We start from the raw sequence: 14,801 nt of genomic DNA, 5'->3' as shown, positions 1-14,801 counted from the left end.
TTCCACTTGCTTTAAATTCGTTCTTGTTTCTCATCAATTTACAAAATACCAATTGACCCCTTTGGGTACAAACCTTGTACACACAGCTTCCTGTTAACAGGCGAAGAACAAGAAGGAAGGGGAAAAGGAAGTGTTTTTGTTCGCCCTCCCTCTGCAATGATCCGTCCTTTTTTGGAAATGCTCTCTGATTTCTTAGGTCCTCTGTTTGGTCTTGACCTCCTTCTGACCCCGTCCACCTTGATTATTTCTTTTCTTTCTTTCTTTCTTTTTTTCTCTTCCTGTTCTTTTTAATGTCTTTCTCTTATCAAACCTAACTTTAATCTTTTCCTGTCTTCTCCTTCCTGCTGTTCTTCTCCATCTTCTCTTCTCAGTTCATGCTGAACAGCTTAAAACAGTATAAACAAAACCTTGGCAGGAGATAGTGACATACCTCCTTTTGAATCTCCCTTGTTTCTCTCATATCATCCAACCAGGCAAAGCCCGGCCAGGAAAAATCCAGGCTTTATCCCCACCCATTATCACTCCCTCCCGGCCCTTGAAGTCTGATGTCCGACTCTGAAAGTCCTCACTAACCCCGACCTCAGCTGCACCGCCCATCCACTAAGTGAAAGCTATAGTAATACACTGTTTATTACCACTTCTGTCTTATTTGCGCCTCATTAAATCAGACATACACACAGTACTGTCCAAGTTTTATCCGTGGACATGTAGCGATGGTGTTTTTATGTACAGAAAATACTACGTAATGCGTTTTTCATGATTGTAATCAACTGGTATTGCTAACAATAGCTAGCAAGGCTAAATGTTTTTTCCGACTTGTTACCGGAACGCGGTGAACTCGGTTGTGACTTCATTCCCAGCATTCCCAGTCAGTTTCGAGCACCGTCACCTTTGGAACTGTCGTGGTAATTAATCTTCAACTGGGCCAGATGGTTTCAGATTCACTACCAATGAAACAGGCGTAACTAAAAAACGAGACGGTCTCAGAATTCGATGTGGTTTATAGGTTTGCTGTAGATCAAACAGAGTACAATACACCAATTTGGTCTGGAGAGCAGCTGACATACAACATAAAAATCATCATTTATATTCTAACTTCTCCTACAATGGATAATCTTTTACCTTCTCCTGCTTACAGAGTCATCAAACAATACTGGTATCATCCAGTTCTACTCCTCCTGCTTCTCCCGAGACATTTATCGCTTTCCATGATGGTTAATCCTGCTATCCACCTCCCACCTTCACATCGGGTTTATACAGGAACATTTTTGTGGTTTCTTATATAATAAAAATAAATGTTGTATTACAGAAATACATGGTTGTCAGTTGATTATTTAACTTGAGCATCAACATATTGTTAAGACCATTCAAGAAATGAATTTCAACAGAACCAGTTGGGGTCGTTGCCTGAAGACATGCAGCAATCTCACATGAACAGAGCACACACCAAGTGTGTAGGGGAAGGGGACAGTGACCTGTGCTCTTCACCCATCATACAGCTTAATATTCTTGATCATATTGTGGTAAATCTGCAAAACACTTCATGCAAAAACATTGTTTTTTCATGCACTGCTCAATTTTGAGTTTGGGCTTTTGATTTTGTAACATGTATTCTTTCAGACAAGAAATGATCAAAAATATTTAAGTGTTTATTTTACGCCACTTAGTCTTTAGATTTCTCTTAAGTTCACCAAAAGTTAGCATTAGATAATGCTTAAATTGTATATTTAAACATTACATTTCAGAAAACTTGTAATACATCAAATAATTGTCTTCATGTAAGTAATCAACTGGGGAATTTACATCGTGATATCTATTAGTTATAACCTGTAGTGTCTCCCCTTAACTGTTCTGTTGTTGATGAAATGACACAGCAACTAGACGAAGCACATGTCCGGATTATGAGACAGTTGGCATGGGCACAGACATGTAAAAGGCCCCACCACCTCTCCTACATCGGAGGAAGACACACAGACTTTACAGTTGTTTAGCCTCTTTTTGTTGTTGTTTTGTGTCAGGCCTGTCCACTGGGTCAGAAAAGCCAGAAGCTGGTTCGCTTAGCTTAGCATAAAGACTGAAAACAGGGGGACCAGCACTTCCAAAGCTCACAAATAAACACGCTATATCTACACATATCTTTATGTCTTTATATCTTTATCTTTATAAATTCAACTCACGATAGGAAATGAAGCCAATTAAGAGTCAGGGACAGAACAAGTACGTATACACGTGTGAGTGTGCCTTTCTATAATACAGCAGGGCATTTAATTATAATGGAATCCCTCATCTTTTTATTAAGTTATGATACAATGTGCACATTTAATAACTAATTTTGTAATAAATAACCACTTATTGAAGCTTTGTGTTTCTATTATCCACACCATGTCATTGTCTTTATTTAACAAAAACATTTTGTCCCTTGGAAGCTGAACATGTGGATTATTCAGAAGGTTTCTACTCCACACAGAAAAACTAAAAACTGACAGTGATTATGATCAAAATCGAGCAAGAGTGAAGGAGAAAGAGAGGGAGGCTGGGGTGTATGATACATTACACCTTTTTTTCATATTTCCTGCACAGAGTTAGCCACAAGCTTAAAGCAATAAAGAAGAAATACTTTGACTGCCAGCAGGAAACCAGACAACTAAGATTGATGAACAAGGCCGAGAGAAAACACTGTGAGGAGTTGGACAACGTGCGAAGCCATCGACTGAGCCTATCGGTCATGAATATGTAGCTGGGACACGATCGTGTCAGATATGTTTTGTGCCATTTAAATTACAGGACTACAGGCTAATACCTAAACAGGGAGAAGGAGTTGCGTTCTCACACACCCTGCAGGTGCTTTGCAAACCCTTTACCTGCACATTACATTACAGTTAATTTAGCTGACGCTTTTGCCCAAAGTGACAATCATGAGGATACAACTCTGAACAGCGGGAATCTTGCAAGTACATTAGCTTCAAATAGGTATAGGTGTTTTTTAAAATGTGTTTTGTTTTTAAGAAAACGTTTAATCCAAATACAGTGAGAAATGCTGTCGCAAATACCATAGAGGCCCTAAAGTGGCATGTTAAATTGGTCAAAAACTCGTCGAATAATTTAAATATAAAGCATAAACTCTGAAACACTCTGAAATGTAACGTCCTGTCCTTCTACCTGTGTTGGTCACTACACCTCTACATTGCCCTGATGCAGACTTCAGGAGCATAAGAGCGGTCTTTTTTATTGTCTTATGCGACCTCACATAGACCTTCCCAGCTTTAAATGGCTGTATGTGGTCACTTGTTAGAAGGACACCATGTGTGCACGCATTATCTGGAATAGGATTATAGGTTTGTTGCCTTACTCATCTCTCTGGACAGCAACTGAGTTTAAGTTGCCACGACATAGTACACTATTCCTACTTTTATTTAAATAAAGGATCTGAGTACTTCTTGCATGAGCGGTAACAACCCATACAGGGAACTGTTGGACACAGTGGGGTGGGGAGTTAGAGGGGTGTTACTTAGAGGATTGCTCATGTTCAACCATTTGACTGTGACAGCTGTGTGTGTGTGGGAGAACATGGGAACATTATCCAGTAAACTTGTAAATGGTGAAAGATGAGAAATTCCACATGTGGTTGAGAAAATACTTTTTCATCCCCAATCTAAAGTGCTAAGAATTTGTCCTTTCTGGATTTGCATTTTTCTCACAGGAGACAGATGTACCTGTCCCCCCACTTGATGGTGTTGTGTTATGAGTCAAAACTTTTTTTTTGTTTAAACTTCGCACCTCCAAAATGCTGCCTTTGCAGGAAGTATAAAAAACAGCTTGTTTTGCAGTTTTTTCTTTCCACATGCCGACCGGCCCTGCGATGAATCTCAACAGACTGTTTCCGCACTCCAGCAACATCTGGTGGCTCAGGGGGGCAGATAGCAGACATCCACTCATGGCTTCTTCTTCTGTGGTGTAGACTTAACTCTCCCGTAAGGGTTTAGGCTTTCTATGACAATGTCAGTCTGTGGGTCCATTACTTTGATCCAGACTAAATGTCTCAACAACTGTTGGATGGATAGACATGAAATTCGTTGCACACATTAATGTTCCCCAAAGGTTGAATTGTAATAACCTTTCGTCTAGCGCCATCAGATGCACATTTTTTAATTGTTCAACACTTTGGTTTACCACCAAATTCATTCAAAACTAATGACATTCCTAACAGCCTCCGCTGTACTTTGTTTTTAATGCTAATAAGCAAATTGCATGGAAAACATATCTTCTAAACTTTAGAATGTTAGCATTGTGAGGATGTTAGCATTGTGAGAATGTTAGCATTGTGAGGATGTTAGCATTGTGAGAATGTTAGCATTGTGAGAATGTTAGCATTGTGAGGATGTTAGCATTGTGAGAATGTTAGCATTGTGAGGATGTTAGCATTGTGAGAATGTTAGCATTGTGAGAATGTTAGCATTGTGAGAATGTTAGCATTTAGCTCACATAGCTGCTAGCGTTGCTGTGACACTTGTTTTTACTGACTGAATAAAAAGATCCCATTTATAAAATTATGCTTATTATGTTGCTTAGCTGTAAAGACAAATATTAAATAAAAAATAATAAGGAAATGTGATTTGTACAACAAAGGGAGTTTGGTTTGTCTTTTAGCATAAAATGTCATGATGCTAATATGAAAACAATACAGAGCATTGTATTTTTTGGAAGAAAGCCCAGGATGTTGCTTATAACCTTCGTAAATGTGGTGGAGGTGGTCTAGAGGTTTAGTTGTCAGTTCAATACCAGAAGCTGCCTCCATTGTGCTCCTGAGCAAGGCACTTAACCCGGAGTTGCCCCAGGGAGACTGTCCCTGTAATTAGTTCACTATAAGTCGCTCTGGATGAGAGCGTCTGCTAAATGACATGTAATGTATTGTAATGTATTGCCTCCATTCATTGTATTAGGCTTGAGACTGCAGGCCCTGATTATGTTTGCATATTTCTGTAAAAGCTCCTGTGGCCAAAAGCCAGCTTGAAACTAAATGCTAACGTGATTCTGTACTTTAGGACTTTGAAAATGGGTCTCCAAGTCCTGAGCAGTGTGTCATCTAAAGGGGAATTGTAATATTTCAGTTTCCTTTCTACTTTTTCAGAACATTTCATATTTCATGTCCTTGTTGGAAAAGCAACCAGCACAACACATAATAAAGAAAGGATCTTTTGCACTGTCGATGTTGTATTGATAAACAGACAATGTTTTGAACCAGTGTGCAGGTAAACCTTTGTATCTAGACATCACATGCACACAGCCGCAGATCATCAGCAGCAGTGGGCTGTGGGTGGTGGGCTGATGAGATATGTGGTTGAATAAAGAAGTCTAGATTAAGACCACAGGTGGCCCAGCAGTGCCTGATCCTTTAGGACAAAAATACCAGTTAGACTCAGCAGGGAACATCTGTTAAAATTCCTCATTTATTCACAACCTTCTCTCCACTTTCAGTCTGTGAATCTGTGCCAGGTGGCCACTATATTATAGTCTTTTTTTCTTCTTAGAAAAGTACATGACAAGTAATCCCAATATACAGTACTGCAGCAGTTTTAACCAGGAAAACACTGCAGCGTGTGTGTGTGGTTAGATGTAGTACATCTGTACAGTGTGACCTCAGATGTAGAGAAGATACACTCTTTACATGCTTGATGACAATCTGATTATACCAGTTACACCGTAAAGAAACCCTGTTGTTTTCACTTTAAAGAACTGTCGTTGCCACAATTTTTTGCAATAAATTTGATAGAACTTTTTCAACTATTTTGGTAAAAGGATACCAGTACTGCTTATGTAAAGGTTACGGTTGGAGTTTGATTCCATATTTTACGTATAAAGTCTTTGCCGTGGAAAGAAACACTGTTTTTACATATAATTAACATGGAAATAGCATAATTTACATGCGTTTTCTTTCATGAGCTGTGGTGTGCAGTGGGGTCCTCTTGGAGGCGCTGTGTTTCAGTGTGATCCTAAACACTAAACACAATTTTCACTCTTCTGACACTCTTCTAAACTGTGACCCCTAAAATGTCCATATAAATCTACTGCTCTCTTCCTCCCCCACCTAATAATGCTATGACACAGAAACCAGCTGTGCAGAGAAAAGGTCTACAGTGCAGTTCACAGGTTTAAGGTGGAGATGGTCTCTCACAACAGTAATCAGGTGTCGCCAACTCAAAATCTGATTGGTTAACGCCACAGTTTTGTCTCCGTTCACTTTAAGCGACAGGCGCCCGCACTGTTGATTCTGAAGGCCTCAGGGCAGATTTCTTGGACCCTGGCAACACGTCATGGCTGAAATATGATTGGATAAAATCTCTAACATAAAGGCCAGACCTCCAAATCTCAATCTGAGGCTGGAAGCAGCGCAACCAAGAGGAAAGCTATGAAATGAAGAGAATACACTATGGGGAATAATTTAATACATATTTGTGAAAAAAAAAAAAAAGTATAGTCTGATGACGGCCCACCACTGCTCAGAGAACGGATGCAGCAGGAGCTGTATGTTGTTAATCCGTGATATCTCTGGACATATGAAGAGCTGGATTATAAACAGAAAGGGTAGTTTGTAGTTTTAAATAATAAAAAAAGTCATAAATTAAGTGTAATAAACAAATGTAATAAAAAAGTCATAGTATAGTTTTCACAAGTTATAAAACATTGTGTTGAAATAAATAATAAATAATTATAGTTATTGGAACTGCCGTTGAGAAAAACAGCCGCCATCCCGCAGACACTAATGTCCTGCAGCATCCAGAGTAGAGTCATTTTTAGTATTGAAGACGTTATAAACAGCAAATGATTTCGCTCCATCAGAGGTTAGTAGGTGCTGTAAAAGGTATTTATGAACTCTTTCATAACTGTGACTGCACAGTGATCAAGAAAGTAAGAGCAGCACTTTTCTAATGCTTGTTGTAATAAATAAACTAAAAATGAAAGAAACCAAAGATCAGAATGTGCTTGCTATTGAGGACATCGTAAAGAGCAGATCTCTGTCCATGAGAGACAAGTAGGTGTTATAGAAACTCATGAACTGTTTGATAACTGTGACTGCACAGTGATCAAGCAGGTGAGAGGAGTCCACCACTTGGACAGAAAACCTGTTTACTGTATTGTTTCCACTTGTTTTAAATCCATACTTGTTTATACACGTATACACACAGCTTCCTGTTAACAGACAAAGAACAAGAAGGGAGAGGAAAAGGTAGTGTTTTTGTTCGCCCTCCCTCTGCAATGATCCGTCCTTTTTTGGAAATGCTCTCTGATTTCTTAGGTCCTCTGTTTGGTCTTGACCTGTTCTCCTTCTGACCCCGTCCACCTTGATCTACTGTGTATGGACATTTATTTTGTATTCTTTTCATTCTCTCTTTTTTTTCTTTTAAGTTCCACTTCTTCCTGTTGTTTCTTTATTATGTCTTTCTCCCCTCAAACCTTATTCTCTTTCTGTCTCTTTATTATTCTCCTTCCTGCTTTTCTTCTGCATCTCTGGCCTTCTTCTGAGTCAGTTCATGCTGAACAGCTTAAAACAGTATAAACAAAACCTTGGCAGGAGATAGTGACATACCTCCTTTGAATCCCCCTTCTTTCTCTCATATCATCCAACCAGGCAAAGCCCGGCCAGGAAAACTCTGAGCTTTATCCCCACCCATCATCACTCCCTCAGGTTCTCTCTCCTCCCACGTGTGCAGATTGTATTTCTTTCACAGACATTATTACATCTGCTTATCTCTTTGTGGAGTAAAGCTCAGGTTTAAAGCAAACAAGGCGGTGTTATGTTACCTGGAGAAACTCTGGTATGTATATTTTGGGTTGCTATTTACATTAGTTAATCTCTGTTACTGTTCACATGGTACCACCAGAGGATCACACAGCACAGGGATCGTGTGTGATCAATAGTGGTACGTGGACAAAGCCTAATACTATCTTGGTTAATCTATTCGTCACAAAAGAGTAGTCTTTACAGGTAAATCAAACTTTATTTCAAAATCATCTCCACTATATATGATGAACACACACGACTGCATTTTATCTTTTTCTTAAAAAGCTTTTTAAAACCAGGCAATTCACTTCCAAAAATGACTTATACTTGACTAGACCTGTGGATTTGTTTTTTTTGTAACCTATTAACTTTACATTTTTGTGCTTAACATGATTGTAAACCACACCACTCCGTACACTTCTTACCCTCCAGGCTGCCACTTTCAATTCATTCCAGTACGCAACAAATGAGACTGGAAACTTGCTTGAGATCACGTTAACAATTAGCATCGTTTTGTCTTACGTGTTCACTTTTTGTTTTTAGCTGTGTTGCAGTTGTGAGCAGTGAACCTTTTCAAAACTCTCCATAGTGATGCATTCAAGTCCACCCTGACGTCCAATAATTGATATCTGCATTATCATGAGAGCAGTGCTGGCAGATAAACAAAAAGCAAACAAGGACACTGTGGAAAACAAAATGGATCCATTAAAGATTCTCAAATGTCAGATATCGGACTTGAACGAACCAATAGGAAGGGTTTTGCATGCTGCAATGGTGTAGGTGTTAAAATAAAGACAAAAGTCAACTAAAAGTTGAATGTGAGTTATCTCAAGCAAGTTTACAGTTTAGCCTTGAAAACAATTTGTAAAGACTTAAGGTTTGCGGTGACGTGAAGTACATTTTAGGTAGTGGGTTAAAACATGCAAAACAACTGGAATGGTCCTTTAAGAAAAACTATCATTTACAATTTACTATGTTAAATGCTCTGTCTAATTGTTTACTCGCACTGGTAAAGGTATCTATTTATGTATGTGTGCTCAAGTTGACTTATGTGCATATGTTCTCATTGGTCCCTGTTTCGGTCCAGTTTAGCCTTGAAAATACTCAGGAAACATTTCTCCTAATGGCCAAGGTAAGAGTCAGAGTTTCTCCGTCCTCGCTGGCCTTTTCAGAGGGCAGGAGGAGGAGTGTCTGGGAGGAGGGTTAAAGCACAGCTGGGATTCAGGGGTTGATCTGCCTGGGTTGTCCGTAGCTTGTCATTCCAGCTTGAGATGCTCCTTTATTTGTGCCCATTTGCAGGCCGATGACACTTTTACCTTCGGTCAGCTGTTCCTCTGAGAAATCTCTCCTGTTTTCTTGGGCTTTCCTGCAGACATACGGACATCTCTCAGTCCACAATCTCATTCTTCAGCACTGAAATAGGTTTTACCAACTCAGAGACATGTTTCTTCCATGGGGGGAAATCAGTCAAACTCACCTGTGGAACCAGTTGGGGTCTCCTTTGTAACACCCATCGTTCTTTGTGACAGCCACACATCCCAGAGCCATCAGGGTCCTCTGGACAGCAGCCAGGTCCTTGCCTGAAGACATGCAGCAATCTCACATGAACAGAGCACACACCAAATACAGGGAAGAGGACAGTGACCCGTGCTCTTCACCAGATACAGCTTAATATCCTCGCTTATATTGCAGGAAATTTGCAAAACACTTAAGGTGAGACACAAGAGGCAAAAAAAAACATTGTTTCTTTCATGCACTGGTCAATTTTGAGTTTCATAACATGTCTTTTTTTTTTTATGAAAGAAAACATAAAAAATAAGACATTTAACTACACTTTGTCTATTTGCGTCTTTAGATTTCTCTTAAGTTCACCAAAAGATAGTATTAGATAATGCTCCATTTGCATATTTAAACATTACATTTCGGAAAACTTGTAATACAGTAAATAATTGTCTTAATGTAAGTAATCAACTGGGGAAGTTTCATAGTGATATCTATTAGTTATAATGTTTACACCTGCAGTGTCTCCCCATAACTGTTCTGATGGTTGTCTTACCTTCAAAGAGGTCAACAGTCTGAAACATGTCAGTTTTGGTGATTCCATAATCTTCTGCAGCTTTGAGGAACATGGATATTTGTTCCATCTGCTTGAACGCCATGCTGGTGCTCTTGATGCTCTTTATCGGCTTGTTGGATCCATACAGGCTGTTGATGAAATCACACAGCACCTAGAAGAAGCACATGGGCGGATTATGAGACAATTTGCCCCAGGAAGACACACACACATAGTTGTTTAGTCTCTGTTTGTTGTTTTTTTGTGTCTCTTTATGGTCATTTTGAATCTCTTTGTAATACTTTGTAATGTCTTTGTAGTCATGTTGTGTCTCTTTGTGATGATTTGTAGTCTCATCCTGGTTGTACCTGTCTCTGAGTGACATTCTGTAGGTTTAGGCCAGGGAACTCCCTGACTACCTAGGCCAGCATGGGCTGGGCCTGGTAGTCCCTTCAGTAATCTACCCATGACAAAGCAGATCCCTCTAAATATACTGTACACAATTCTACAATTCTGTAATCACACCTATGCAAATCCAACACTCACACATCCATTCTTGAGCCAGTTTTGGAATTCAGTCTTGCCCGGCTCAGGCTTGTCCACTCCAGAGCCACACTGGGCAACGATCCACTCCACCAACCTTTCCTCCAGTTCCGGGTCGTATTTCTTATCAATCTTACTCTGAACCTCCCGGGACATACCAAAGGCAGGACCTCTGTTTGACATGCTGATCCTGTTGGGAGGGAAAGTTAGTGTTAGATAGGCAGGTAGCTGAGCAAACTTTACTCCTTGGCAGCAAATATTCTATTCAATATGGATATCTGATAGATGATACAACATTCACATTCAAGTCCCTGCCCTGCTCACACCCACAGTCCTGGCCTGCAGTCAGAACAAATAGTAATCACTCTGTTCCTGATGCGTGCGAGAATGTGTTTTTATTGTGCGTTAGACCTGTTTTTTGTGAGAACCTATTAATTTCGAATGAGGACAGTTAGTTTTTTGGGCTGGTCCTCACTTGTTCTGGGTTGTTATATTATATAAAAAAAAAGGTTTAAGTCAAAGGTATAAGTGTTGAAATCAGACGTCTAGTGGTGATGGTTAAAGTAATAGTCTAACATTTTGAGAAATATAATTGTTCTCTTTCTGGCTGAGATGAAAACATTGATACCACTCTCATATCTGTGTGTTAAATATGAAGCTAAAGGCAGAAGCAGCTTCGCTTAGCTTAGCATAAAGACTGAAAACAGGGGGAAACAGCTAGCCTGGCTTTGTCCAAAGTTTGCTAACCAGCAGTTCCAACGCTCACTCAGAACATTAATCTGGTTTTTTAATCACTGCAAAAAAAACAAAGTTCAAAACCTACAATTCAACTCCAGGAAGTCACTACTCCCAGCCAAACAATGGCACATAATCTCCAGTAAAACTGTAAATTGTAATTTTTATACTTTGTTTTTTGTATGGATTTAACAAATGAGACATTACGTGTTAATTAATGAGGTTAAGATAACAGATCCAAATTACCTGTTTCCAGTCTTTATGCTAAAATAAGCTAACCTACACGTGGCTGGTATTGATGTTCTCTTCTAACTCTTCACCTGCAAACAAATGCTTTTCTATAATACAGCAGGGCATTTAATTCTAATGGAATCCTCCATCTTCTTTATTAACCATTATGATACGATATGCACATTTAATACTTCCTTTGTGTGTTAAAGCTTTGTAATTCCATTATCCACACCATGTCAGTGTCTTTATTTAACAAAGACATTTTGTCTCCTGGAAGCTGAACATGGTTAATGTCTTAAAGAATTACAACACTGCTGTTACTAATTATGGTTGTCCTATCTCACATATTAATGCAGTCTGAGCTTCCTGTTGGCTTCAGCAGAACCACCCCGCTCCCTGCATCCTGTTTGCTCATTCGGCTGTCACATCCTTCCTTCCTCCCTGACAAAGGTAGCTATGTGTGTATACAGGACTCTAAACAAAACAACACACTGCTGATCACTATGGGAACATCCTTTAAGCAGAAAGAAAAAACAAGACAGTCCATCGAGCCTGTTAAAACATGAACGTATGAGACGGTTAGCGGTATTAACCGCCGCGCTGCAGTGATGGCTTTTGCAGATCTGAGTTATGCAACATAACATTCAGTGACATTTCCAAAAACTAGAGAAATAGATAACATATGGAGATATTTTTAGCTGATAGGAAAATCCACCATGTAAGATTGTGCAAGAATCTGAGTTATAATTCTGAAGCTGGGTTTAATATAAGGGCATAAAGGTTAACCTCATACATATCTTGCAAAACAGAAGCTTCTCAGTCTTACACAAATCTGACAAATCCTCATTGTGTCGACACAGTTCCACACTGGAGCCCTTGCTGCCATGTATCACACTTATGGCTCTGTTTATTGTCTGAGGTTGCAGTGGTTATGTGGAGAAGAAGCGACTTCCTGGTCTCTGAGTGACTCCAACACCAGTTTGTTTCAATTACAAGGACGAAGTAAATATCTAAACATTCGAAACTCTCAAACAACATGAGGAGTTCCATCTGTTTTGTCTTTGCACGCACAAAGAAACAAACATTAGGACTTATCTCTGCAAGTGTCATGAAGTCAGTGTGTCTACTCTTCTAGATTAAGTCTTACCAGCTCTCTGATCTCTGAACTACACATGTATACTGTTGATTGGGTCATATAACTGTCACTCTACAAATAGCATAGCTACCATTAGCACAACTGATTTTTACTGTGAAAGCAACTGTAAATGCTGCAAACTAGCATGATAGCACAAGCCATTCAAGCAGCACGTGTGTAAAGATGTTTGAGTGCGTGTTTTAGAAGATTGTGTACTCCTGTACTCTTTAGAAATCAACTGGGAGTGTCCTAGTAGTTACTGCCTACATCTAGTAATGATTGTGTTGCAGCTGCAACACCCCACAAAAACCAAGATGTCGATAATCAGAGGTGTGCTGAGGTTGAAGACGGTTAAACAAGTATCATAAACATGCTCATACATGCTTTGGCAACGAGAGAAATACGGTAGCACATTTTCATTTCTCATCAACATATTTCTAAATGACTGTCTTCAGTCTCCACGTCTAACTGAATGTGTCTAAATGTGTTGCAATGAATTATTCTGCAGCTTTTGTGAATAAACATTTCGCTCCAGCAAAAGGCAAAAAGGTCATGTGGAAACCTTTGTGATGTGAACACAATGGATTACCGATTATTTCTTACCAGCTGCTTCTGACCCTAACTGTTAATTCTTTGAATCTATCACCTTATCACTAAAGATAGTGAGACCAGCCCAAACACAACCAAGTCTTTAAGTTATCTCACATGTCTAGCACGCTCGCCTGCACATAAAACGTTACCATGGTCCATAAATGTGACAACATATGTGACAAATACATGCACAGTTGTACTGCCATATCCTGAACCAGCAGCCTGGTGTTCAGAGACTGTAGTAAACTAGAAAATGACTTTTAGACAGTACTGGCTACATGAAGGCTCTCTAATGTGAGATTTCTCCTTCTGAAGCTGTGAAGCCTCACACATGAGTGCAGAAAGAAAACCTTTGCCAAGATAAGAAACTTATATAACACAAGAATGTACAGACTAGTAGATTAATCCACACAGAACATTTAAAAAACTTAGGCAGAGAGGGAGGGTGGGGTGTGTGATATGTTACATACGTTTCCTGCACAGAGTTAGCCACGAGTTTAAAGCAACAAAGAAGAAATCTTTTGACTGCCAGCAGGAAATCAGAAAACTGAGATCGATGAACGAGGCCGAGAGAAAACAAGAAGAATAAAAAATGTTTGCTTACTTTGTGTAGTAGCTTTCAGGTGAACACAGGTAGGCTTGTGTTGCTGTATTCACACTCTTCTTCTTCTTCTTCTTCTTCTTCTTCTTCTTCTTCTTCTTCTTCTTCTTCTTCTTCTTCTTCTTCTTCTTCTTCTTCCTTACAACACAGTACAGAGTGCAACACAAATACAGCAAACACCCTTGTCTGAAATATACGACTTCACCACATTCAACAGAAGGAGAGAGAGAGAGATATGCCTTCACGTCCTCTTATTTCACTCTAAGGCCCGCCCCTTTGCCACTTTGCCTCTTTCTCTCTTTCTCTCTTCCCTCACTCAGATTGTAATTCCTTATTTAGGAGAAGGACGGGAAGGGAAAAAGAGGGCATGTGACTGGAGAGTTTGGTGTGGTCACTGAAAAGAATTCTCCAAATTTCTTCCTCTACCACTAAAGAACGAGGCAGCATTAGGAGGGAGGGATGGTAAAAATCCTGCCAAACAGCATTTTGAAGGAGCACAGGAAAGGAGTTACAGTAATTAGAGAGCAGTGAAGCACATGGAGGAGATTATGTATTGCCTTAATTCAAACTGGTAATGTTTGTGTGTCTGAAAGTGAACCAGGCAGCTGTGGAATGTAAATCTCTTCCTCTTTGTTGAGTTTCATGTCAAGACACATGTCAAGAGGAGGAATAAGCAAGTCATGACACATCACAACATTTTCCCCCTGATAGTTGAATATGTAAATACAGACATGTGGAAGTGACTCTTGTCCCTTGTGTTTAGTTTCAGCACACAGTTGTACATCCAGGAGGTTTCCTTGACAACAAAAGAGAGACACTCCCTCCGAGGCATTCTTTCGGTCTCGTCGACAGGAGCAAGTCAGGACCTGACGGAGGCTTTGAGAAATAACGGTGACATCAGACGTGATAACACTGTGAGGAGTTGACAATGCGTGAACCCATCGACTGAGCCCATCAGGTCATGAATATGTTCCTGGGACACGATGTCAGATAATGTTTTGTGTCATTTCAACCACAGGACTACAGGCTAATATTTAACGGCCAGGACTATAAAGGGTTAATGATTCTCACAACCTGAAAGTGGTTTCGTTGTAATAAAATATTTCCTCTTTTCCTGCACATGAACTGTAAC

At 39.7% G+C, this 14,801-nt stretch overlaps 1 protein-coding gene across 1 annotated transcript; it reads right to left on the bottom strand.

Annotated features, from left to right (window-relative positions):
* Positions 1 to 7,977: 7,977 nt before the first annotated feature.
* Positions 7,978 to 13,904, bottom strand: LOC115019298 (transgelin-like). Its single transcript, XM_029448793.1, has 5 exons — positions 13,673 to 13,904; positions 10,380 to 10,566; positions 9,837 to 10,008; positions 9,258 to 9,360; positions 7,978 to 9,146 (listed from the first exon to the last, which is right to left on the bottom strand). The coding sequence occupies exons 2-5, from the start codon at positions 10,557 to 10,559 to the stop codon at positions 9,002 to 9,004; spliced, it is 600 nt and encodes a 199-aa protein (XP_029304653.1). The 5' UTR covers positions 10,560 to 10,566; positions 13,673 to 13,904; the 3' UTR covers positions 7,978 to 9,001.
* Between the last annotated feature and the right edge of the window lie 897 nt (positions 13,905 to 14,801).

The sequence above is a fragment of the Cottoperca gobio genome, chromosome 14 (assembly GCF_900634415.1).
Source record: "Cottoperca gobio chromosome 14, fCotGob3.1, whole genome shotgun sequence".
Taxonomy (NCBI): domain Eukaryota; kingdom Metazoa; phylum Chordata; class Actinopteri; order Perciformes; family Bovichtidae; genus Cottoperca; species Cottoperca gobio.
This window is presented reverse-complemented; position numbering and strand designations above follow the sequence as displayed.

What these genes read in the sequence shown, in the direction of transcription:
- LOC115019298 (XM_029448793.1), bottom strand. Translation starts at nt 10,559, where the DNA reads ATGTCAAACAGAGGTCCTGCCTTTGGTATGTCCCGGGAGGTTCAGAGT. An exon ending in ACTGGCTCAAGAATGGATGT is followed by an intron (nt 10,009 to 10,379) that starts GTGAGTGTTGGA and finishes TGCTTCTTCTAG; the next exon opens with GTGCTGTGTGATTTCATCAA. An exon ending in GACCCCAACTGGTTCCACAG is followed by an intron (nt 9,147 to 9,257) that starts GTGAGTTTGACT and finishes GTATGTCTGCAG; the next exon opens with GAAAGCCCAAGAAAACAGGA.